The 26,748-nt window shown below is 27.8% G+C and overlaps 1 protein-coding gene across 3 annotated transcripts in view; it reads right to left on the bottom strand.

The window, feature by feature from the left end:
* Window positions 1-26,748, bottom strand: part of LOC119604992 — a 188,026-nt gene that overhangs the window by 30,232 nt on the left and 131,046 nt on the right. For 2 of the 3 annotated variants that reach the window (XM_037957932.1, XM_037957929.1), the window contains 3 exons: window positions 5,908-5,963; window positions 2,200-2,384; window positions 1,528-1,686 (listed from right to left, as the gene is read on the bottom strand). In XM_037957932.1, coding sequence (XP_037813860.1) covers window positions 1,528-1,686; window positions 2,200-2,384; window positions 5,908-5,963 — 400 coding nt within the window. Of the gene's footprint in view, window positions 1-1,527; window positions 1,687-2,199; window positions 2,385-5,907; window positions 5,964-26,748 lie in introns of those variants that run through there. The other variant, XM_037957931.1, reaches the window with a different exon arrangement.

The following is a 26,748-nucleotide window of genomic DNA, read 5'->3' as shown; positions in this document are numbered from 1 at the left end:
CTGATGTCTTGTTCATACAGAGCTCCAATTGTTGTTCTGAATAGCATGTAATTATTGTAACAATTTTTGCATTTTTTGCCTCAATAAATGAAATCGGACACTTTCTGCATTCTACATATTTCGTCAAAAATGTACCATGTGAATACTTTAAGCACTACATGTGGCTATCAAAGTGACATTTTTAAAACATTTAATTTTTCTGCTATTTATTCTCTATTGATTTCAATGTGAACTATTGATTTTGATAGTGAAATAAAGTGAACGTTTCGACAAAATATCGATCCCTTTATTTATGAGAGAACTAGTTAAGGGCCCTTTGCACTATCACATTTTACGTACGTAAAGTCGTATGATTTCACATTTTTTGTATATGTTTACATAAAAATACATCCCTGATCTAATGCGACCTGCTTGTTTTTTTAATCATTTCAAAAAATGAAGAGAGTCATACGACTGTCAAATTCTCCATCCGTATTTTCTTTCAATGTGTGTTGTTTTCATTACATATAGCGTTTAGACAATCCCATCCGTACTCTTCCACACAAAATTTTGACAGATCATATTACTTGTGTGCTCGTGTAAAGGGGGCTTTAGTTGGATATGCGGTAATATAGTTAGTGGAAGTTGCCAATTTGCACTTTTCGTAATCTATAAAAAGTATGTGTGTGTTATCTCTTTTGCTTCAAGATTTAAATTTATTTTAAATTTTTATTTTTTTTTTGGCAAGCCTATGCAGAATCGTAAAATTTTTAAAAAATATCCTTAGATTTTGTGATAAAATTCTAAAAAAAACTTCACAGCATTTATGTACCGCTAATATGTTCCTTAAATATATTCTTAGTCCTTTTAATAACACGCGGTAAATAAGATCACAGTGGGCACTTTTTTGGGGGGAAACTTGCACATTTTGAGGTATATTAAAAATTCTCAATGAGGATGTGAACTACTAGACCTAGAAACAAAATATTAAATACTGTTTTCGGGTGAACGTTGATTTTCAAAAATTCAAATAAAATAAGATATGAATGAATGAACTTCAAAAAAAAAAAAAAAAAAATAATTTTCCTAAAAACTTCACAATTTCAAATTTGTCTATATGACATTGAATGAGCCTTTCATTTTACATAAGAATTTCATATTATTCCTTTGCGTAAAATATGATAAAAATGGAAACCTCTAAGAAAGTGGCTTCTAACATTTAACCCAGCTCCAAAAATTAACCCCAGAACACAAATATGGTTAACAAATTTTTAATTAAAAATATGTAATTCTAAAATTCGTCGTTGATTGCAGATAGAAAAGTTCAAATTTATATATTAATTTTATTTAGTAGTAGTAAACATATCAGTTAAACACTTCTTCGTAAAAAACACATTTTGGAAAAAGTGGTCTTCACGCCCTTGTTCTCTTCCAGGCATCATATGTACGTGTGTATGTATGTTAGCATTACGTAATCATATCCATGTTAATATCATATCAAATTTCTAAAACAGAAATTATGATTTGTTGTTTTCAAATGATACTTACCGACATTCACGATCTTCTTTGCACGCTTCAGCCACAGCATGACATGATGGTGGTGGGGTATAGCTCTGTTGATTATTATTGTCGGGTGGTCTTTGTGCACAAACCGGATGTAGTTTTTCCTGAGCAATCATACAACTATCATGACGATTTGTTGTTTTTCTATGAACATGGAAAAATAGAGAAAAAACCAACAACAGTTAGATAGATAGTCGTCACAGGTATATTCACAAAGGATAATAAAAATTCAAAAATTATCATTTCTGCAAAAAGTGAAAAACCAAATGGTTTTAAAAAAAGCAGAACACAAAAAACAGCTTCAAAATACATCAGAGCAAAACAAACTAAACCAAAAAACCCACAAACAATTATCTAAAAAGAGTAGTAGTAGTTGATGCAGGGCAAAAGTTTGTTTATTCGTTTGTTTGATTTTTGGTTTTAGTTTTTTTCTATTTTAGTTTCAGTTGTTATTGTTTTTCTGTTCTGTTTCTTTTAACAACTCAATGCAGTTAAAGGTAAATCAAAACTATATATCTCTATATGACTATTTTTGTATGTTTCTATGTAGGTATATCATCAATCTGAGTGTGTTTTAGAAAGCTATTTATTCCAAAAATCATATAAAAGTTCTGTGTATGTATCTATGTATATATATGGTATCTACGTTATACTTACTTGCATAAACAAAAGGCCACATCTAAATTTAAGTCCTCATGTGGACCTTTATAAAATGCCTGCAATGAAGTCATGCATGCATTACGATTACAACGATGCATTTCACAGTGTTGTAGCATTGGTTGTAAGGACGATAAACAGGACGGATCTTCACGACATGTATCCAATGCTGTATGACAGGTACTCTAATGAGAGAAAAGACAACAATACAAAAAATTATAAATAACAATACAACCTTACAATAACCTGGACTAAATAAGGCAAGGCAGGAATATAAACAATAACACAAAGGACTTTCTAAATGAATGAGTTCAATCAGATAATAGTAGTTTGGGCATAAAGCCTTTCAAACATTTGGATCATCGTTAAAATATTGAAGTTTTTTTTTTACTATTTTTGGTATAGTGATGTTTGTATTATTTATGCAGTCATAAGTTACCAATTTTGATTTAAGTAATTATTTTTTTGTGAAGTTTAGGAAAGTAATATTTTGATTTTAGATTAAACAACTTACTTTTGTTTGAAATGGAAAATTAATAAAATTTTTTATTGCAGCCAATGTTGTAAACTAGTAAACCTAATCACAGCGCTCATTTACTAAAAGCGTAGCATAATTTTTGTTTTCTGAACTGTGTGTTACAAAGTATAGTCCGTTTTAAACTATTTAATATGGTTTTATATCTTTTCAAAAAGTATTTTATTTTGGGTGTTATTTAGGATAAATTTTAGTTCTAAACGGCAAAATTAAGTCATACATTTGACAAATAAAAATTTAGTTTAAATTTAGACTTGGTATATTTTGATCTGTACTGTAAACGTATATATGGTTTTATCAGGTCTGTCACACATTCCGATCGAAATGGTTTCAATTCCGTATTATTATTCCGATCATTTTTGTTTTAGCTTCTCCAAATTCCGAATTATTTCGTAAATTGACAAAAAATGAATAAAATTACATAGATTTCATTTAAAATTGTTCTTGTTTAGCTAATCAAAACAAGAACCATGTTTTTAGTAAAGGTTCTTATTATTAAAACTAAGAAAAGCGTTAATTACATACAAATATCAATTCCACTTCAAAAACTGAAAGTGGTTTCATTCCGAAAGAATTTTTCGTTTTCTTTTTTAGAAGAAGCAAAAATACGGAAATAATTCCACTTTCGATCGGAATGAAATTCTGTGACAGGCCTGTATATATGAAACACATTAGTTCAGATATGGAAAATGTCTTCAAACATTCAAAGTAGTTTTTCTCGAAACAACGTTTTTGAATTATGCCAGTCTTTTAGTAAAAGAGGTAACTAACTAACTACTAACTAACTAACTAACTAACTAACTAACTAACTAACTAACTAACTAACTAACTAACTAACTAACTAACTACTAACTAACTAACTAACTAACTAACTAACTAACTAACTAACTAACTACTAACTAACTAACTAACTAACTAACTAACTAACTAACTAACTAACTACTACTACTAACTAACTAACTACTAACTAACTAACTAACTAACTACTACTAACTAACTAACTAACTAACACTAACTAACTAACTAACTAACTAACTAACTAACTAACTAACTACTAACTAACTAACTAACTAACTACTAACTAACTAACTACTAACTAACTAACTAACTAACTAACTAACTAACTAACTAACTAACTAACTACTAACTAACTAACTAACTAACTAACTAACTAACTAACTAACTAACTACTAACTAACTAACTAACTAACTAACTAACTAACTAACTAACTAACTAACTACTAACTAACTAACTACTAACTACTAACTAACTAACTAACTACTAACTAACTAACTAACTAACTAACTAACTAACTAACTAACTAACTAACTAACTAACTAACTAACTAACTAACTAACTAACTAACTAACTAACTAACTAACTAACTAACTACTAACTACTAACTAACTAACTAACTAACTACTAACTAACTAACTAACTAACTAACTAACTAACTAACTAACTAACTAACTAACTAACTACTAACTAACTAACTACTAACTAACTAACTAACTAACTAACTACTAACTAACTAACTACTAACTAACTAACTAACTAACTAACTAACTAACTAACTAACTAACTAACTAACTAACTAACTAACTAACTAACTAACTAACTAACTAACTAACTAACTAACTAACTAAACTAACTAACTAACTAACTAACTAACTAACTAACTAACTACTAACTACTAACTAACTAACTAACTAACTAACTAACTAACTAACTAACTAACTAACTACTAACTAACTAACTAACTAACTAACTAACTAAACTAACTAACTAACTAACTAACTAACTAACTAACGAACTAACTAACTAACTACCTAACTAACTACTAACTAACTAACTAACTAACTAACTACTAACTAACTAACTAACTAACTAACTAACTAACTAACTAACTAACTAACTAACTAACTAACTAACTAACTAACTAACTAACTAACTAACTAACTACTAACTAACTAACTAACTAACTAACTAACTAACTAACTAACTAACTAACTAACTAACTAACTAACTAACTAACTAACTAACTAACTACTAACTAACTACTAACTAACTAACTACTAACTAACTAACTAACTAACTAACTAACTAACTAACTAACTAACTACTAACTAACTAACTAACTAACTAACTAACTAACTAACTAACTACTAACTAACTAACTAACTAACTAACTAACTACTAACTAACTAACTAACTAACTACTAACTAACTAACTAACTAACTAACTAACTAACTAACTAACTACTAACTACGAACTAACTAACTAACTAACTACTAACTACTAACTAACTAACTAACTAACTAAACTAACTAACTAACTAACTAACGAACTAACTACTAACTAACTAACTACTAACTAACTACTACTAACTAACTAACTAACTAACTAACTAACTAACTAACTAACTAACTAACTAACTAACTACTAACTAACTAACTAACTAACTAACTAACTACTACTACTACTAACTAACTAACTAACTAACTAACTAACTACTAACTACTAACTAACTAACTAACTAACTACTACTACTAACTAACTACTACTAACTAACTAACTAACTAACTAACTAACTAACTACTAACTAACTACTAACTACTAACTAACTAACTACTAACTAACTAACTAACTAACTACTAACTAACTAACTAACTACTAACTAACTAACTAACTAACTAACTACTAACTAACTAACTACTAACTAACTAACTACTAACTAACTAACTAACTAACAACTAACTAACTAACTACTAACTAACTAACTACCTAACTAACACTAACGAACAATTTCACAGTTTCTATATTTCGTCTTATAGGTATACGAAATGTTCTTAAATATTAAACAAAAATTCATTCCGTTTTATAACAAATTAAATTTTAAAGAATTAATACTTTTTAAATCTTACTACCATATACATATATGTATAGTGTACATACATAATACATATGTACATATTCAAAAGACATGTGTTGTAAACGAAACTATTTTCAAAATATTTGCTTAATTTATCTTAAATCTTCTACTCCAAATTTGTATCCATTATGTTTAGGCCTTCTTTCCTTACACACAAACAAAAGTTAAGAATCTGGTAAAACTGGGATTTTTTTGGTAAGGTACATTAAGGGTTTTACTTGTTCTAGCTGTTTACTTACCTGAAAGTGTTGCTTGATTATATCCGTTGAGGTGTTCTCTTCAACATCCGGACCACCTGAGTAATAGTTGCAAGATCCACAAACAAGCATTTTGTTGAAGTTCATAAGCATTAAGGGTTGACACAAAACCAAACAGCACAAATGATAATTTCGAAGAAAAAAAACGAAAAAATTCCAAGTTCCCCAAAAGTAGTTAGTGTTTAAAAAAAAAACACATACACAAGTCAGAGAAACATATATACATTGTTCGCAACCAACGATACAAGGTAGAAAAAGTTTTTCATTTATTGCATAGTTGTTGTATAATTGCATACATATTATCAACAACATCATTATCAACATGATGACGTTGTCATCATTATGTTTTGTAGCAAACCATACAATTTTTTGTTGTCCATACAAACAGACATAAAAGATGTATTAAGAAGAGTTTGGAGTAGTTTAAGTTTTGGTCCATTTACAGAAATGCAGTTTACATTTACCATTACATTATTCAGTTCCAAAGACAAGCAGTTAGATATACGTGTTCAAGTGCAGAATTTTTTGTATTAGTATTTTTGTTGTTGTTCCAAGTAGTTGAATAGATGATATTCATGTTTCATTTTTAGTTTTATGGCAAAATGAAAAAGTTTTGCCAATTTTTCCAGGTTTATTTTTTTTTTTTGTTTAATTTTACATATTTAAAGAATTTTTTTTAATGTTCATTTTTTTCAATTGTATTATTTTACATGTTGTAATTGCATGTAGATTTAGTTGCAGTAGTAGTTTTTTTTTTGCAAAATTTCCAATCCATTTTACATTGTCGTTGTTTTAGTTTTTTTTTTTTTCGTTTAAAAAAATATGAAAAAACACGTTTGTAATAGGAATAAATATTTTTTTTATATTTTCGTTTTTTGTTAGCAGATAAAAAGGAAAAAAATATGAAAAAAGAAAGAGAAGATAGAAAATATTTTTTAATTAATTTTTGTTGAGAATAAGTTTCAGCATTTTCAGTAATATGTTCTCATGAAAATGTAAATGAAATTGTAGATATAGTAGATATACTTTTAATAAATAGGTAATTATACAGACATACATAGAGCATTTATATAAATAGTAGTAGTAGTATTAATACAAGAATAGTTCTTTTATTTGAAAATCGTTGTATTATGTATTACCTTTTAGTTTTCAATAATCAACGTATCTATTGAATTTAAATGTACTAAAAATGTGAGAATTAAATATTACTCATACGCTTTGAAGCAGGATATTTAATTTGGCAATTGGTTAAATATACAAAAAAAATTACATTTCAACTGTTTTATTAATTCTTATTAAATTAAAATTTGGTAATTTATTTAATGTAATATATATGTAACAATGCTCCATAACTTTAAAATACATAAGATATCTTTTTTTTATTAAAATAAATGTTAGCTTTAGAAATATATATATTTTTTCATACTTTTTATTTGCGTATCACAATTTTTACAAAAGAACCAGTTGAAACATTACCAAAAAGTTAAATATCATGGTAAATTTAAATTAAAACTGAGTTTGTAAATTTAAAGGCAATCTAAATCTAATAAAATTAAAATTATCTTCAAGAGATAATAAAAGATCCGACATATCTTCTGAAAAGCAAATAAACATAGTTATGGAACTATAGTCGAAGGTAAAATTTGTATGAACTCTCATAAGAACGCCAAACAGATGTTGCAAAGGGTGGTTTCGGATTTTGTTTAAATGCTGTAATTTTATTACATTGTATATGTGTATGTACAAATGTACCAAATCATCGAATACATTTTACGATATTTTGAACTTTATAACTTGGTAGGATATTTTACATTATTACCGTCCGACACTAACCGGATGATATACGTCTGAAACTTTAATTTTAATGGAGGAAAACTGCGTTTTTATTTTTTTCAATTCGTAATCCTGTGTCCTTTTTAAAAGACTTCAAAACTTTAAAAAGTCTATTTTTCAAAAAAAAAAAAAAAAAAAACAAATACTTCTACAGCTCAAACAATGGCAAATTTGATGTTCAGTGAACAAGAAGATCTGTAAAATATTTTGTGATATTTTTATTTTATTCTGTCAGGATCAAAAGATGTAAAAAATGTCCTTCAAATTTTTTTTTTTTTAAATATTAGAGAAAACCTAAATAGATATTAAAGGATACAAATTTTAAAAGACATTTTTGACATCTTTTTACCCTGACAGTATAAAATAAATATAATACAAAATATTTCCCAACTCTTCTTGTTCGCTTGACATTGTTTGATCAATAGAAGTATTTACATTTTTTTTAAATTTACTTTTTTAAACTTTTTAAAAAAACGCAGTTTTTCTCCATTAAATTTATAGTTTCAGACCTATACCATCCGGTTCGTGTCTAACGAATTGATTTCTCTTTTTTCGGACGGTATAATAGATTCATCAATTGGCTGGTTTGTAAACTGTTTTAAAGAATTAGTATATGAGGAATTTCGTGTCTAGTGACCCAACTTTAAAAATCGATGTCTTCCGATTTGCACCAAAGTTAGTACTATGCGGTAGTAGGCCAGGCACAAATTTTCTGCTCTAACGGTCAAGAACTACCGGACTTAGAGGTGGTCAAAGTTGGACATTTTGGTCGTACAGGGTTTTATTCAAATGAGTGTAACTTTTCACCTATTGGTCCTAGCAAAAATTGTCCAAAGAAGTTTTTTATTAAAAAAAAAATATATTTTTTTTAAATGGGCCCTTTTTTTGCTTAAAAAGGCTTATACAATTTCCTTGAAGGACTTTATAGTCCCATAATGGGATGTGAGTGGGATATCTACCAAATAAGTTATTTTTTAACTCGAGACTACTTTTTTTCAATATATTGCGCTTAATTTTCCCCTATTTTTTCAAAATGGACGTTTTTGCTGTTTTCTTTTTTACTCAAAAGAAAGCTTAGACCATTTCCTTGAGCTTGATTTCCAAGAGCTTTGTGGTCACTTAGTGGGATGCAAAGCCTAGGTCCGGAAATTCTTGACCGATTGAGCTGAAAAATTGTTGTTGACCTACTATCCAATAGTACAAACCTTAATGCGAATTTTGTTAAAATCGATTTTTGAGTTGGGTCATTTGACATAAAATTCCCCATATACTTACATATGTACATAATGTACATGAGGGTGTCCGGTGGATCATTTTTTGTAAGATTACCTCTCAAACGATGAGCTTTATATATACTATTAATACGAGAAAAATACAAATTTTTTTTAAGGTCCTCAGCTCACTACTAGCGATTGAAAATCATGATTTCATTACCATATGGTCCACGGGACACCCTAATGTCCATACATATGTATACTAAAATGTACTCAAACTATTCGAAATCCAGTTATTAGAAATTGTCGACAATTCTTTAGATCTAGAGCGTATGATTAATATTTATTAGTAGCGTATTTTATAAATTCTTTAATACAACGATTTTCATTTTGTATTATTTAAATTAATATTTAAAAGTTAAGAAATTATACCTAAATTTTATTTTAAATAAAAACAACCCTTAAAAATGATTTTTTTATATTTCAAAACAAAACACACAAAAATAATAATAAACTGCACTTTTAGAGGGGAACTCAATAATTTTAGCACTATTTCAGTTCTTACAGATTGTAGGGTCTTAGCCAGGTTAACTAAAGGAATTTATCGCTTTATTTAAGACAAAAAAGGAAAAGAAAGAGAAATACTAACTAAATTTTTTATAAAAACGACTAGCACATTTATAATTCTGGTTATTTTTTATTTTTAATAAATAAAAACTTACACCTGTTAGAAGTAAGCTAATGTTTTGTTTATAAAATAATTACGAATCTTTAAGTTTCTGTATATAAATATATTATTATTTTAAGATATACATATTTGTGCAGAATTGTCTTTAATTTCTTTTTTTTTAGCTACAATTTTCATAAATACATATGAAAAGAAAAATATAAAAAAAATAATATTTTTTTTCAAAATTTCTACTGCAACTTAAATTGTAATTAAACTTAAAAAATAGAAGAAATTAGAAAAAATTAACTAAAAGCATAAAAATTATATTGAAAATGATATCACAGTTTTGATAGAAGCTTGAATTTTGAAACTAAAACATTTAGTTCTTTTGCTGATTTAGCATTTGAGATGATTGAGATTTAAAGCAACTTAAATAAACAATTAACAAAAATGAGTTAATTACAATTTAATGTATTTTTGATGTGGAGTTTGTTCTTTGGAATTGGTTCAATGATCAACAATTTGAAAACTGAGTTTTAAATTGACATTTTATGATGAAAATGTAAAATTTTGTGGCATTTGCTTCATTTTTGATTTGATTCGATTTTGGTTTTATTGGTTTTTGTAGGATGAACTAAATGAATGAACAATTTTATTTGTTGTTTTCGGTTTTAGTTGTAGGTATTTTGATGTTAATATTCATCAATGTTATTAATTGTTTAATGATTTTGGTGTAAGGTGTTGTAGTTTTGTTCTTTTTTTTTATTAAAAAAAGGGGGAAATTTATTAAAACATTTCTGTTAGATTTGTTGTTTTTTTTTTTTTTTTTGTTTGGTTTTAGTAAGAAATTGATTTACAAATAAATAAAATTGTATGTAAAATTTGTTTTGTATATTAGTTTTTAAATGTTTAAGTTTTTTTTAGTTTTTAATTTTTGTAACAAAAATTTCAGTGCTTTTGATTAAGAAAAGAAAACTTGAATTAGCGTGCTTTGAAAAAACTTTGTTATTTAACATTTTTTAAATATGTTTTTCAAAAATTGTTTAATACAATATAAAGAAAACGAAATTGATTATTTAAAATTGTAATTTTTGGAACTTTTTGTAATTTTATATTTTTTTTATTTTTTTAGAAAAAACTAAGCAAAAATTTATAAGAAAACTTATAAAAATAGCAAACTACTAGAAACGAAAAATAAAAATGAAAATTTAAATTAAATATGTAAAAGAATTTATTCAACAAAATTTATAATGTTATAAAAAACATTTAAACTCCTTTTATTAATTATTTTTGTTTAATAAAGTGGCTTTATTTTTCTTACATTAACATAGATCTTACAGTAGAACGAAATGAAACCAATAATTTATAAACACAAAATTAAGCCTAAACTCCTAAATATTTATAAGAAAAATAAATAAAAAGTAAAACCATTTAATTTAAATTTTTTCTTCCTTTAGTATATTAAATTAGTTTTTTTTAAGAAGAAATAGGTATTATTAAAGCAAAAGGTATTAAAACTTTATTTTATTTTATTCAGAGGGAAATTTTTAATTTGTTAAAAAAAAAAAATATTAAGAAATGAAACATACTTGAATAACCGATACCAGTATCTATGACATCTGGTATTATAGTTACTTCTTGCGCCATATTATGTCGATGATGAAATTCGGTCAAATTGATGGGATACGGATACGGTAGTATGTCTTTGTAACCATGCGAGGAACCAGCACCAGGATGGTATATTGTATTTGTTGTTGTCGCTATCAATGGTGTATCGATTAATGATAAATTATCTTCGAAGATCTTTTGATGCAATTTCTCGTCCATGCCCATAACTCTAACTGCAAATTGGCAAAAGTATGGAAAACAACAACAAAAAAATATTGTTTTTTGATACAATGATCTATGATTTGTTTTTTTTTTTTTTTTACTTATTAATACAATTTTAAAGATATATATAAAACATATTTTTCTTTAGCCCTGAAAACATTTTCGGTTGTTTCCTTTTTGGTAGAGTTTTTTACTTTCATTTAAATTAATGTAATTGAAAATTAAATTATAGAAATATATATAAAAAAATATATTGTTTTTTTATAAAAAATTAAAGTAAATTTTATACAAAATAAGATTATTGAAAAAAAGATTGTAACAAAAAGAATTTGAATTTTTTTATTATAAAAAATAGTGCTTTGAGTTAAATATATTAGAAAACAAATTATGTGCCATGTAAAAGTGGTGCTTTTAATCTTAAAAACTTGCATAAATATAATGTTTTTGTTGTTTTCAACTCACCTTTTTCTATAAAATGAAAATAAATATAAAGGGATTATGGCGATATAAATACTTAGACTTACATATACACATAATAATAAATATTACAGATTTATATGTACATATTTTCGAAGAATTAAACTTTTCGAAGGAATAAAATATATCAATTGTGTTTATTGTTATAAGACCCAGTATAGTGTGAACATTAATCGACTTTTCCTTTATGAACTCTCAACAAATAAACAATAACGCATTTTTAAACCCATTTCATTATACCCACCATCAAAAAAGATGGGGGGTATATTGTTTTTGTCATTCCGTTTGTAACACATTGAAATATTCGTCTAAGACCCATAAAAGTATATATATTCTGGGTCCTTATTAGATTCTAAGACGATCTAGCCATGTCCGTCCGTCTGTCCGTCTGTCTGTTGAAAACACGATAGAGTCCAAACGGAAGTAGCTAGCGACGAGGATCAGTCTGTAATTGACCCTACCCCTCTATAAGGTCCCCTTCAGATAATGACTTTAACGCTCATTACTGACACAAAAATGCAATTACAGCAGTGAAAATCTACGTAAACAAGTTTTGTACTAGCCAAAAACTAAAAATCGTTTTAAATTTTAGAAGTATCGATCCACAATTGACTTATACGGGGGTGGGCATATAGGGGCGCCTTTAACGGCTCACTCCAGAGAATCACTTTAACGCTCATGTATGGCTCAAAAGTTCTTCCAAATTACGGTAGTTTTATAGGAACTGGATGTTTTTAATTGAATTTGATGAGGATAACTAATCAAACACCCATTTTCGGTTCCCTTCAGATAAATATTGTAAACCTCATGACTGAATTATATATACAAGTACATCATTAGATACAAATAATTATTGTATAAACCAACAAGGATAGGTCCATAATTGACTCTACCCTCCATATAATAAATATTGTATCAAACAAAATTAATATTTTTAATTCGGAAGAGCACGGTCCATGCTTAAGCCCTTATTAAATTCCCTCTACCAAATATTTCCCTGATGTTCATATTAATATCGACATATGATTCAACATAGATCGATAATATCAAAGTTTATTTATAAGGATGATTTGATGGTGGGTATATAAGATTCGGCCGAATATAACACTCTTACTTGTTTTGATCTTAAATTGATCTGGTATCCGCAAAGAGCTTTCTTCTCTCTTACAAACTAAATCTCATTTGTCACTCTGTTCTGTTACTTGGAACCAAATTACCACAAGCGATCGAGTTAAATGGTATGGTAAAATGGTAAAATTTCATCATTCTAGATTCTTTTCTTTGAATTTCACAGGCAACCAGAATATAGAAATATTTTATACGAGCAATATTTCCGAATGAGTCTACCTCAATCTTTTTTAATAGTTAGTTATACATGTACTACCAAGTCACATCGTGTTTTTACCAACATTTTTTATATTTCTAAACTATTAAGTTGCGCTGAATCCGAAAATTCTCCATCACATAAGATGAATATATCGTGGCCTCCGGTAGGTTAGTGCTTAGTATTGTAGTCTGGTAGACCTGGAACAGGGTGTGGTTTTGATTCCCACCTGAGGCACAGGACCGCACAACAGGCCTGATAGACGCCTAGGAATATTTCTTAGGATTTGATGTGTATACATCCTCCTTTCAACTAACTAACTAACTAACTAACTAACTAACTAACTAACTACTAACTAACTAACTAACTAACTAACTAACTAACTAACTAACTAACTAACTAACTAACTAACTACTAACACTAACTAACTACTACTAACTAACTACTAACTAACTACTAACTACTAACTAACTAACTAACTAACTAACTAACTAACTAAACTAACTAACTAACTACTAACTAACTAACTACTAACTAAACTAACTAACTACTAAACTAACTAACTAACTAACTAACTAACACTAACTAACTAACTAACTAACTAACTAACTAACTAACTAACTACTACTAACTAACTAACTAACTAACTAACTAACTAACTACTAACTAACTAACTAACTAACTAACTAACTAACTACTAACTAACTAACTAACTAACTAACTAACTAACTAACTAACTAACTAACTAACTAACTAAACTAACTAACTAACTAACTACTAACTAACTAACTAACTAACTACTAACTAACTACTAACTAACTAACTAACTAACTAACTAACTAACTACTAACTAACTAACTAACTAACTAACTACTAACTAACTAACTACTAACTAACTAACTAACTAACTAACTAACTAAACTAACTAACTAAACTAACTAACTAACTAACTAACTAACTAACTAACTAACTAACACTACTAACTAACTAACTAACTAACTACTAACTAACTAACTACTAACTAACTAACTACTAACTAACTACTAACTAACTAACTACTACTAACTAACTAACTCTAACTAACTAACTAACTAACTAACTAACTAACTAACTAACTAACTAAAACTAACTACTAACTAACTAACTAACTAACTAACTAACTAACTAACTAACTAACTAACTAACTAACTAACTACTAACTAACTAACTAACTAACTAACTACTAACTAACTAACTAACTAACTAACTACTAACTAACTAACTAACTCTAACTAACTAACAACTAACTAACTAACTAACTAACTACTAACTAACTAACTAACTAACTAACTAAACTAACTAACTAACTAACTAACTAACTAACTAACTAACTAACTAACTAACTACTAACTAACTAACTAACTAACTAACTAACTAACTAACTAACTAACTACTAACTAACTAACTAACTAACTAACTACTAACTAACTAACTACTAACTAACTAACTAACTAACTAACTAACTAACTAACTAACTAACTAACTAACTAACTAACTAACTAACTAACTAACTAACTAACTAACTACTAACTAACTAACTAACTAACTAACTAACTAACTAACTAACTAACTAACTAACTAACTAACTAACTAACTAACTAACTAACTAACTAACTAACTAACTAACTAACTAACTAACTAACTAACTAACTAACTAACTACTAACTAACTAACTAACTAACTAACTAACTAACTAACTAACTAACTAACTAACTAACTAACTACTAACTACTAACTAACTAACTAACTACTACTACTAACTAACTAACTAACTAACTAACTAACTAACTAACTACTAACTAACTAACTAACTAACTAACTAACTACTACTAACTAACTAACTAACTAACAACTAACTAACTAACTAAACTAACTAACTAACTACTAACTAACTAAACTAACTAAGCTAACTAACTAACTAACTAACTAACTAACTAATTAACTAACTGACTAACTAACTAACTAACTAATTAAACTAACTAACGAATTAACTAACTGACTAACTACTACTAAACTAATTAACTAACCTTCGACTTCAAATAAATGGTTTAACCTCTGTTTTATTTTCTTCCTTCCCCGATATAACTTAGTCAAAATACAGATTCGGATTCAGCTCAATCGTTTAGAGAGTACTATTTTGGTATATGGTTTAAAATTTCGTCCAACAGTCTGCTTATTTAAGTAAAATTTGTATGATTCGAAAGAGAAAATACCAATCGATTGTTTAGCAGTTACTAAACCGATTTCTAAGTTTATATATAGTACTTATAAATTGTATAAAAATCACTTAAGCATTTCTAGGTATTAGAAAAAGGTCGTAGACTATTTTCCAAATTTAATTAAATGTAATTAAATCAAATACAGGATAAATACTGTATAATGACAATTTATTAATTTAAGTACATATTTATTTAAACTTAAATATTTATCAATGTAAACAAAATAATTCCATATTCTCCCACTGCAGCTTCAATAAGTGCTAAATAAATATTTATTTTTATCAGTTTTTTTTTTTTGTAAACACAAAGTGAAAAAAGTCATAAAGTTGTAAAACAATATAATAAACAAGCTGGTGTTTCCCTAACAATCTATAAAGAAGAACAAGGAATGAGAACAAAACAAAGTAAACATTTTTAATACAAGAAAAAAAGTGTATTAGAGACATAAGAGATATAAAAGAACAATAATGAGCAGATAGAGATAATTGATTTTTTTAGAATTTTAATTAAAATTTACAACAAATTAATGGATTTCTCTATAAAGGTAAATTAGCTAGAAAGGGAAAAATAAATGAGGTATTACGGTAAAAGGTATTTAAAGTGTAGGACAAAATGTGAACAGTCAAAATAATGTTTGTTAAAGATTTTTTAAATCTTGTTAAAGTGGCTATAGAAAAACAAAACAATTATCCTTGCAAATTTACTTCATCAGCAACAATAATCTGCTATCAAATCAAAATCACAAACATCAACATTTCTGACAAAATGTCCGCAGTAAAAAAAATTCTACTTATTTTTTAAGAAAACCTCTTATCAAATGCTATTGATTAAAAAGGCAAATTGTATATTTTACTTTTACCATTGACAATGACAGCAAAAGCAAGCAAGCAAGTAAACCTCTCTGCATACATACATATAATATAGAAATTAAGATTACATTGGTTTTAACAACTAGTCACAAGATCCAAACACTTAAATTGTTTATTGACAAACAAGAGAAATCCTTCTCAGACATAAAACTGCCGCACTGGCACAGCGCAAATCCTTTAGATAAACAAAAAACGAACGAAAAAACAGTACAATGTGGTTGAATGAGGAAGAAAACAAAAACACAAAACGAATTATTTTATCAGCATCATCTTATTTCTACTTAAACTCTTCCAACATTACTTTAGCAAGTATTTGATATCTTATATTGATTAGACAATAAATTTTAGTATCACTAGCACAGCACAGTACTTGCTTCATACGTACGTACATTGGCAGCTATTGTGGGTTTAAAATAACAAGAAAGACAATGTGCTGGAGTCAATTTTCTGTTTAATGCAGGGGTATACAGTGTTTAGCAGACGTCTGCTGTTCTTTTTAAAGCTTTTGTTCCGTTTAAGAATAAACAACAACAATTTAATTTTATCATTACTGACGGCAACTAACGAAGGAATTGTAATAAACCCTTAACCAAAAATATCAACATGGTGTGATATGATAATGACATTATTTATACAATCATATATACTTAAACGGATTCACAGAATACGGAATAACGAACAGTGGAGTTAAATTAGATTTTGGGAGAATTTGTAATTTTAGAACTAAAATTAAAAATTGAAATTGTTACCTTTAAATTATTAGAATGAAATTAGAAATAGTGCAGGAAAATAAAAAAAATATTACATATGTTTAATAAAAAGGAGCCTTAATTTTAAATGTCCATTTTTGTATTCAAAAATCGATATATTTATGTACAAACCACTCATTTACTGCAACAATGGCAATACTTAAAAATCTGTATTTATATCTAAGTATGCGTCCTTGTAAAGTGTTTCATTTGGGTTAATGTATTTTAAATGTCGATGTCTATTACTTCCAGATCGGGTGTAATTTGTTGTTATAAACGTACATACATTTGATATGCAAAAAATTTATTTAATTTCAGCTACAAAACATATGAGCCTCTCCTATTTGAATCAGTTCTTATCTTTCAAATCCCATGATCTGTTTAAAAATTATTTAGACATAGTAAAATGTTTAAAATATCCAAAACGTGTTATTTTTTCGATCAGACCACTGTTACCCAATAAATTGTTGTTGTTGTTGTCATTATTCATAATAACAACACTTTCTAAAAGCTTCATGTTTTGTTTAGATGCGCATCCCTATAATATTTCTCGCACTCGTATTTTATCAAAACAACTATGAAAGAATAGTCGGGCCCGTTCGATTACATGACACCCAATACCAGTTGTGACTCTATTTAAAATGTGATTTGGATATTCAAGTAATTTTTTTAAGCTGACTATGTAAGAAGATTCAAATCATACCGGAATATTGCAAAAATCGGTATTTCCATTTATTTATATACTAAACGACCTGTAACTTGTTTGATTACATAATAAGGACAGCAGTGCGTTACAAAAATCAGCACAAAAGGATAATAACCTCCATCTGAAGTATTGTAGGATATAAAAATACACACACACACTTAATAACAAAGTTACTTTAGCGGGAAAAAGGTGCAGGCCTTAATAGAGTCCTAATTTTGCAGGCACTCAGCTGCGTTGCAACTTGTCTTTGACTGCTAAGGATTTTATACTCATTTCAATTAGAGGGAGATTCTAATGTCCATTCTTTTGATAGCACTCCCCCCGGGCCATGTTTCCTTGATGAAAATCTCCATCTTGATGCATTGCAATCCCGGGGTATGGAGGGTAGCACCTCCAATACCTCTAGTCTGCCGGGACTATAAACTGGTGATGATCAAATGTATTCTCGGCCTTTCCTTGAAATGATTTGATATGGGCTTTAACCAGAGTACCATATAACCTGGGTCTAGGTGTGCCCGGTTGCCCACAGGACCTAGTCCTGACCGGTCAATTGGTTGAGGTTCCTTCGAGATACACGTAGTGGCTGTGATTTATACCGAAATTCGCGGGGAAAGAATGTTGGTTTAAGGACTGATATATCCAAATACCAAATATGTCTGGATTCTCTCCGCAATACTGTTGTCATCTCAACAGATGTCACTGGGTGAAGTGACACTCGGTAGTTGCCTGTGATTCCGTAGATCGTTCTTTATGGGCTGAGAATGGAACTGATGTAATTGGTGAACGATCTGCCCGACAGGAGACTAGTACAGATTTAGTAGACCTTTCACTTCAGGGAAGTTCTCTGTGCTGTTGCCATCTCAACTTGTCGTGTTCATTATTGGGCTCGAATTGACTTTGGAAATTTCTACATCCTTTGTCACATTACCTGACATATAGAGGGATCCTGATTTGTTGGCTGGATATTTCGGACTACCAAATACGTCTATAGGTGATGTTGCCAAATCAACAGAGCCATCTCAGTAGTGTGGTTGCGCGGGCTTTAAAAGGTTAAGGAATACACTAGAATGGAGCATTAGTTGATGGGGATTGCATTTTAAATAATGTCTTGCATGACATCATAAGGGTTGGGGTTTGTTGCACCTTCTATTGACTTTGGACCAATGATTGCTTTTTCCTTGTCGGGGTTTGCATTGGGATTGATCCCATGCTGTCTGTCATTCCGCAACGGGACAACTATGGCAAGAGATTTGATAGCTCGAGTTCTTCAGCAAAGTGCTTGTACATGGACCGGCTCAGCCATGTACAAAAATTGCCACCTGAGTTCTTCACAGAAAGATTGATACGCTATTGACTCAAGCCTCATTGAACTCCTAAGACTCCTATATAGGGTCACATCCCCAAATTAACTTTATAAGTTTACAATATATGCTTTGATGGTGTATACAGTAACATACGGAATAGAACCTCTTATATGTTTAAATTAAAGAAAATTGTTGCAAACATATGACTATCAAACATTGTATTTAAACAACTTATGGGGAAAATTGCAAAACCAATCATGTTTGAATTTTGCAATAAAATTTTGAATTACATACTCTGGAATGAATTAGATGAGAATCCCTTTGAATGTGTAAATATATATATCTACTTAAGGCCCTATAAAGTGAAGCCCTACCCTTATCATTGTATTGGTGAAAGAAAAAACACAAGATTGGAACATATTTAATAGAAAAAGGATGGCAGCGTGGTAAAAAGCTAATACTCTTAGTTATTTTCTATTGTTATTTCTGTTGATATTTGCAATACCGCTTCGAACGTTGTTGTTGTTGTTCTTTAGCTTAGTTCTTTGTATTTTGTTATTAAGCTTATTGTGTTTGTTGTTCATATTGAAATCAAAACATTACTTAATAAGTGTAGTAATGGTAGAAGTAAAGAAGAGTATTGAAATGTAATGAAATTGTTGTTGTTTTTATTTTGTTGATATACATAGATATTATGGTTGCTTATGTTGTTATTGTTGTTGACAATTTTGATGATGATAAGACTTTGTAACTGCCTAGGAGAAAGACACCACTCGCACTCTTTCTTTCTCTATCTCTCTCTTAAGGTTTTTTCCAGTTTATTATCATGTAATTGACTGCTTATTGTTAATGTCATTTCAATTGTTGTTATTGTCTGTTCTTTATTGTTATCATTATGTCTATGTACGAAATTGTGACACAAAATAATAGTGTAGAGTAGGAGTTGTATAGAGTAAAAGGATCATATTATTTTTGCTTCTTTTTTTATAATTGTGTTAACACAGGAAGTCATTGCTGTTCTCATTAAGACTTTTATGTAAATTGACAAGTCTATTTAGTATTGTCTTTTTGTTGGGTATTGTTATTCATATTACAATTGTTTTATTAATTCTTTTTTGCATTAAATTAGAAAATTGACTTAGTGTGTTGAAAATTATAATGACTAATAATAGACAATATAATTTTATGATTTTTGCTAAAGAAATAATGTTTATTTATGACAGACAAACCCCCTTGGCGTGTAAATTGTCAAAAGTCTTTCATAATTATGGGTAAATTAAGGAACAAGTACTTTAAGGCGTATGTTTTTTTTTTTTTGTTTTGTTAAAAATTTTAGCAAATTTAGCAAATTGGTGTTACACCTTGGCGTATACTTGATATTTAATATTACACTATTAAATAGTAAGTATACCTCGTAAACATATTTTTTATTAGCAAAATCTTTTTAATTAGTTTAATCTTTTTATTCAAATGTTTTGTAAAATTTATGCAAACAAAAAAAACTGACACGGTCATTACGTATATGATTTGTATTTTTTTTATTGCCAAACATATTTTTAATCTCCTGAAAAGATTTACTTCAAGGGACTTATGCTCTTTTCGAAATGACTGGCTCAATTATTTCCTATATAAGTACATGGCAAAAACATAAATCATGTTTTGCTGTAAAAAAAAAATATAATTGCATACTTAAGAATGTAATGGAAATATAAATATTTTAGTAAAAGTTTTTATAAAAGCTTTTGCTAAAATTTCTATGGGATTTTTTCATAACTCTTTAGAAACTCATATAAAATAAACAGTAGGAAGACCAAAAACAGTTTGAAACATTTATGAAATTACTGTTAGTGGACTCTAATGAAATTTAAAGACGATATACATATGGACCTCAGTCTGTCTGTTTTCAGCAAGATAGAGCCCATAGTATGAAATTCTACCAATCTATCAAAATATTTGTTTTTTTTTTTTTAAGGACCATAGCTCTTTGGAGGTCTTTATTTTTACTTTTATTATTTCTGCAATATATTAACAAATAAAAAAAATATATTTAAATAAAAATAACACAAATAAATTGAATTGTACAAATGACAGACAGTAAGAAAATAAATTTCTATAAAAATAAACATGCAATTATTATTTAATAAAACGAATAACAAACAGCAGATAAAAATACAAACAAATAACTACGTGCAAAAGTTTATATAAAAAAAAACATAGTTTAAAAATAAACAAAAAAACATACTAAATAAAAACACATATTCATACATTATGAGCATTAACACAAAAATGCAATAAATTTCAAAATATTACAATTATTTTGAATAATAAGTATAAACACAAAATTATATGAGAGACAATATAAAGTTTAACAGTGCCCAAGAGAGTGATATTACTAAACTAAATTATGTACAATAAAAAAATTAAATTTTTACATATGTATATATGTTTGTTCGTACATATGTAAATTTATGTGTATACATAAATATACACAAACTTTGTATAACATACGCAAACGATAAATATTTAACGAAAAAATATTTATATTTTTGTAGTAAATATAAAAAAATATAATAATAGATTTTAGTATATTAGCAGTTGTAATACAACTTTATGCAATAGCAAATTATACTATATAAATTTTTAATTACTGTACAGTTTGCTGCCTTCGAAACATGTTACGTAATAGTGTTGTAATTCAGTGTTAAGTTTTGCTATAATTTAAGTTATTGAGATATTTAGATTTTATTTTCAGATTGTACCAAATATAAAAATCTGTGATATTACAGAAGTGGCGAATATTGGCCGTCTCTGCCCTAGATTTATACTTTGAGTATTATAAATACACTCTGGAAAAATTTCGCGCGATAGGACCACGTTAACTAATGGTACCACGGCTCTGAAGTAAAGAAATTATATCGATATCTTTCACATATTAGCGGAGAAAACAATATTTTTCAGAGAAAACAATATTTTGGTAAAATTTTTTAAAAACATACTTTATTCTTTACTGTTATGTATGCGTTTTATATAAAACATTTCAGAATATAAAACTCAAGATAATAGGAAACATACATCTGAAGTTTCAGTGAAATCGAAAAATTTTAACCCATAAACTGTTAAGTTTTTTCCTGAAACTATAGTGAAAAATAATTTTGTTTACAACCAATTTAAATGAAACTTAGGACATTTTTCAAAACATGTTTTTTTTCTCATCTATGAAAGATATTAACTATTGTTCATATCAAATTTTTTTTTCAAATAGTTTAGATAGCCATATCTTCAATCAGGCTTGGGAGGTAATGACTACATTTTCAATTACAATTACATTTGAAGTAATTGTAATTGAACCTTTACTAATTACAATTACTTTTAATTGTAATTGAAGTTTTGCCAATTACAATTATTTATAATTGTAATTGAAGTTTTGACAATTACAATTACTTGTAATGCTAATTGAAGTTTTGCCAAGTAATTGAAGCATTTCCAATTACAATTACTTGTAATTGTGAATTTTGTTCCTTACAATTACATGTAATTTGTAATTAGTAATACCTTAATTACAATTACAAGTAATTTTAATTGGAATATTTCAATTACAATTACCAGTAATTGTAATTGGCAAAACTTCAATTACAATAACAAGTAATTGTAATTGGAAAATGTTCCATTACAATTACAAGTAATTGTAATTGGTTATTGCTCAATTACACATTACAAGTAATTGTAATTGACCATATAATGAATTACTTTGTGTAATCATTACCTCCCATTCCTGTCTTCAATACTTCGAAAAGTTGGATTTTTTTGCAAAATTAAAAATTTCAATTTTTAAATTTATTTATTACAATTTTTGAAAAGAGCTTTCACACATAGAAAAGTTGATATGCATATGTACAATTATTCGTACTCCCATTATTATAATCAGAATTAATGTTCTTATAAAAGGAAAAAGTTCAAAGGACTTATAAAGGACTCCAAATTTATATAACTTTTTTTTATATAAATTTGGAACTCCATCTTTTGAAATCCTTTTACAAGAGTATAAGAGCTGGTTATGAAAAACTAAGTACACAGAGTTAATACAAATGTTCCTGTACATATATATTTTTTATGTGTGGAAATGACTGTTCTCTGTGTTATTTACACTCCTCGCCACTTAAATAGCACATATATCGATTTTTTTTCAAAGATTATTGTTAAAAATTCACTACTTGAATAGAACATCCCCTAGAAAAAGTGATTTTATAGCAACTTTTGTAATTAAAACTTATTAATTTAGATTATTTACAACGATATAAATTAAACTAAGCTATTTTAGTAATGTGTTGAACCTCCTTGGTTGACTAACACTTCACAAATCCTGTTTGGAAGTGATTCATATAGCTTGGTCATGTAATTCAGTTGCACTGAGCTCCAGACTTCTTTAATTGCATAGATTAGTTCAGGAATTATTGAATACTGATTTCCAGACTCATAAGCCATTTCCAAAAGTTTTCTATAATGTTTAAGTCTGATGAATATGAAGGCCAGCTCAACAATTCAACATTCTGGAACTCTATATAAGATTTTACGATCCGGGCAGTATGGATGGTTATCTTGTTGTAGAATCCAAGGGCTAGGTCCATAGGTCTTTGAAACGCGAAAAATGCCTTTTTTATTAACCCAATGTAGTTCTTAGTATTTATTCTTGAGCTTAAAAACTGATGCTCGAAGGTGCTATAATAGGAAATTTCTCCCCATACCATGACGCAACCAACACTGCGAGCCAAAGTTCTTAAAGAAAAAGACCTAAGCTTTTTTTGAGCAAAAAAATAAAAGTTCAAAAAACGACCAATTTTTTTAAATACATTTTTCCGAAAGATTGAAGATAAAGCTATTTAAACTGTTTGAATTTTTGTTTATAAACAATATGTAATAAGTTACATAGATATGAAGAAACAATGTAAATCAGAAATTTCTTGATTGAAAAATTGTGCCTTGTTTTTAGAAAATTATCTGTTTGTATGGAAAAGAAATAAGGTACGGATGTTCCCACCAAAAATTAAAGCTAGGTTCTATTTTTGATACTTGATACTATATTTTAAAATTTTCGTCATGGGGAAAATTTTATAATTTTTTACATTTTAAAATTTTGTTTAGCGAAATCAACATTCATGTCAAATCATGGCTTAATAATGTAAATTTCTGCCAATATATAAAATACATTTTAAAGAATATACAAATGCACGAATATTATGCATGAAGCAAATATAACAAAATTAGTGCTATTAGAGTATTACAACACTATGCATTTAATAATAGATTATATAACACAAGTTTGGGATAAAAAAGAGTTTGATAAAATTAAAATAAAATACCAACTGCTTAGACGGAATTTTGAAATTGAATTCTATGATATTTAACATGCAATACATAAGTTCAATTATTTGCACTAAAAAATTCTATGTAAAAATAAATAAATATTTGATAGGACATTGGTAGATACCAAAATGATCATTGGAATATATAACAAGTTAGAGTGCTATATTCGGCTGAGCCGAATCTTAAATACCCTCCACCAGCTACTTTTATAATAATACTTTTATAGTTGATCAAATATTTGTAGAAATAAGTCTTCTCATGTCTTAAATAGAAAAATCCCAAGATTTAAACAGCTTAAATCTATTACAATTCCAAGATTTATTGAACATTATAAACGCCATTTTCTTTTATATTTTTATAGTGCTTAGCAATATTTGATAATTTGTATGTGAAAGATTTAAGGATTTTGAAAATACATACATATATATAATTTTGTTCTACACAAATTGATAATGCAAATAGTTAAATAAGGTTAAAGTGCTTTTAGGGGCAGTTCCTAGTATGGGAGATAAGATCAATTATAGACCGATCGTAAAAAATTCTTTAAGCAAAATTTCTGTACATAAAAGCTATATTTCAGTCAAATTTTGATCTATATCGTAATTTAGTATAGCTTTATTTGGTAATGAGTACTGTGCGTTTAAGAGATTTTCGTAAAAGGAACTTGTATGGGAGCTATGACCAATTATGGACCGATCGGAAAGAACTTGCACAGTAATATTTCTATGCATATGGACAATACTTGTACCAAATTTTATATGGATATCTTAATTTAGTAATGAGTTATGCGCGTTTAAGTGATTTTCGGGAGGGGACCTTGTATGGGAGCTATGACCAATTATGGACCGATCGGAAAAAACTTGCACAGTAATATTTCTATGCATATGGACAATACTTGTACCAAATTTTATATGGATATCTTAATTTAGTAATGAGTTATGCGCGTTTAAGTGATTTTCGGGAGGGGACCTTGTATGGGAGCTATGACCAATTATGGACCGATCCAGAAAATTTTTTCTCCGAATGAATTCTATTGACATAAGATTTTAATTTGTAAAATTTTGTGAAGATATCAACATTCTGACGGAAGTTATTAACAAAAAACCCATTTTCCGGGAATATGTACTTTTGGCAATTTTCAGCAAGGATCAAGATCTTGTGTAGAAACGAATGTATGGTGATTTTCATGGAATTACCTTGCATAGTTTTCGAGAAAATTACATCAGAATGTGTAAAAAATGCTTATTTTTTTCGAGGTTGTTTTAAATTTTGATTCATAACTTTTCCCGGTGTGAACCGATTTTGCCCATTTTCAATACCACAGAACTTAGGAAAATGAAGAACATTTTGGGTGAATTTGGTTAAACTCTATTGCTTCGTTTTATCGTGAGCGTGTTTTACACAGACAGACGGACAGACGGACATAGCTAAATCGACTCAGAATTTGATAAGGACCCAGAATATATTTACTTTGTTGGGTCTCACACGGAATGACAAAGTTATATATACCCTCTATCACCATTGATGGTGGTGGAGGGTATAAAAAAATCATATAAATCTAGAAATAGGACAGCTGGACAAAAAATTTAAGAACATCAGCATCTTTAATTTTGGGGCACCCTAATGTATTTGCATATGTGTGTTACTGATTTTTTTATTAGTTTAAAAAATGTTATTTATTATGATACCAGAAACAGAAATTGAATTTGTTTATGTTTCTTTTTTTTTTAATTTACCATTTTGTTTTTATTTTATGTTGTTATTTCGCGTATTTATTTAGCTTAAAGCGTTAGAGTGTAAACATGTAAATATTTAACAATTTTGTTTATATTTGTCAGTTTTTTTTTGCTCTTCACAATATATACATACATATCTATCTGTCTACCCGTACGTCCTTACATTGCCTGTTCATTTGTCAGTCTAGGTCTGTATGTTCATTTTGTATTTAATTTATTTATTTACATATGTTTTGAATTATTTGTTTTATTTTATTCATGAATATATTTTAGTTTTATTAAATAAATCTACAGTATATAAATATATACTGTATTATCCGTGGTAGAACCATGAACATGTTTAAATATCTCTTAGAAAGTTTAGGTTATTGGAGTAGTAAAATATAACGTAGTTTGAGAACATGGTCCGTAATGGTTTAATATTATTTAAACTCATAAATTGTCAACACTTTATCAACATTGCATGTGATTGTTCATTTAGCTGTTCTTCTG

Source organism: Lucilia sericata, unplaced genomic scaffold (genome assembly GCF_015586225.1).
Source record: "Lucilia sericata isolate MDLA Ls3-8-SP2 unplaced genomic scaffold, ASM1558622v1 Contig000449F_arrow, whole genome shotgun sequence".
Lineage (NCBI taxonomy): Eukaryota > Metazoa > Arthropoda > Insecta > Diptera > Calliphoridae > Lucilia > Lucilia sericata.
Note: the sequence above shows the minus strand (reverse complement) of the source record. Positions and strands in the feature narration are given on the sequence as shown.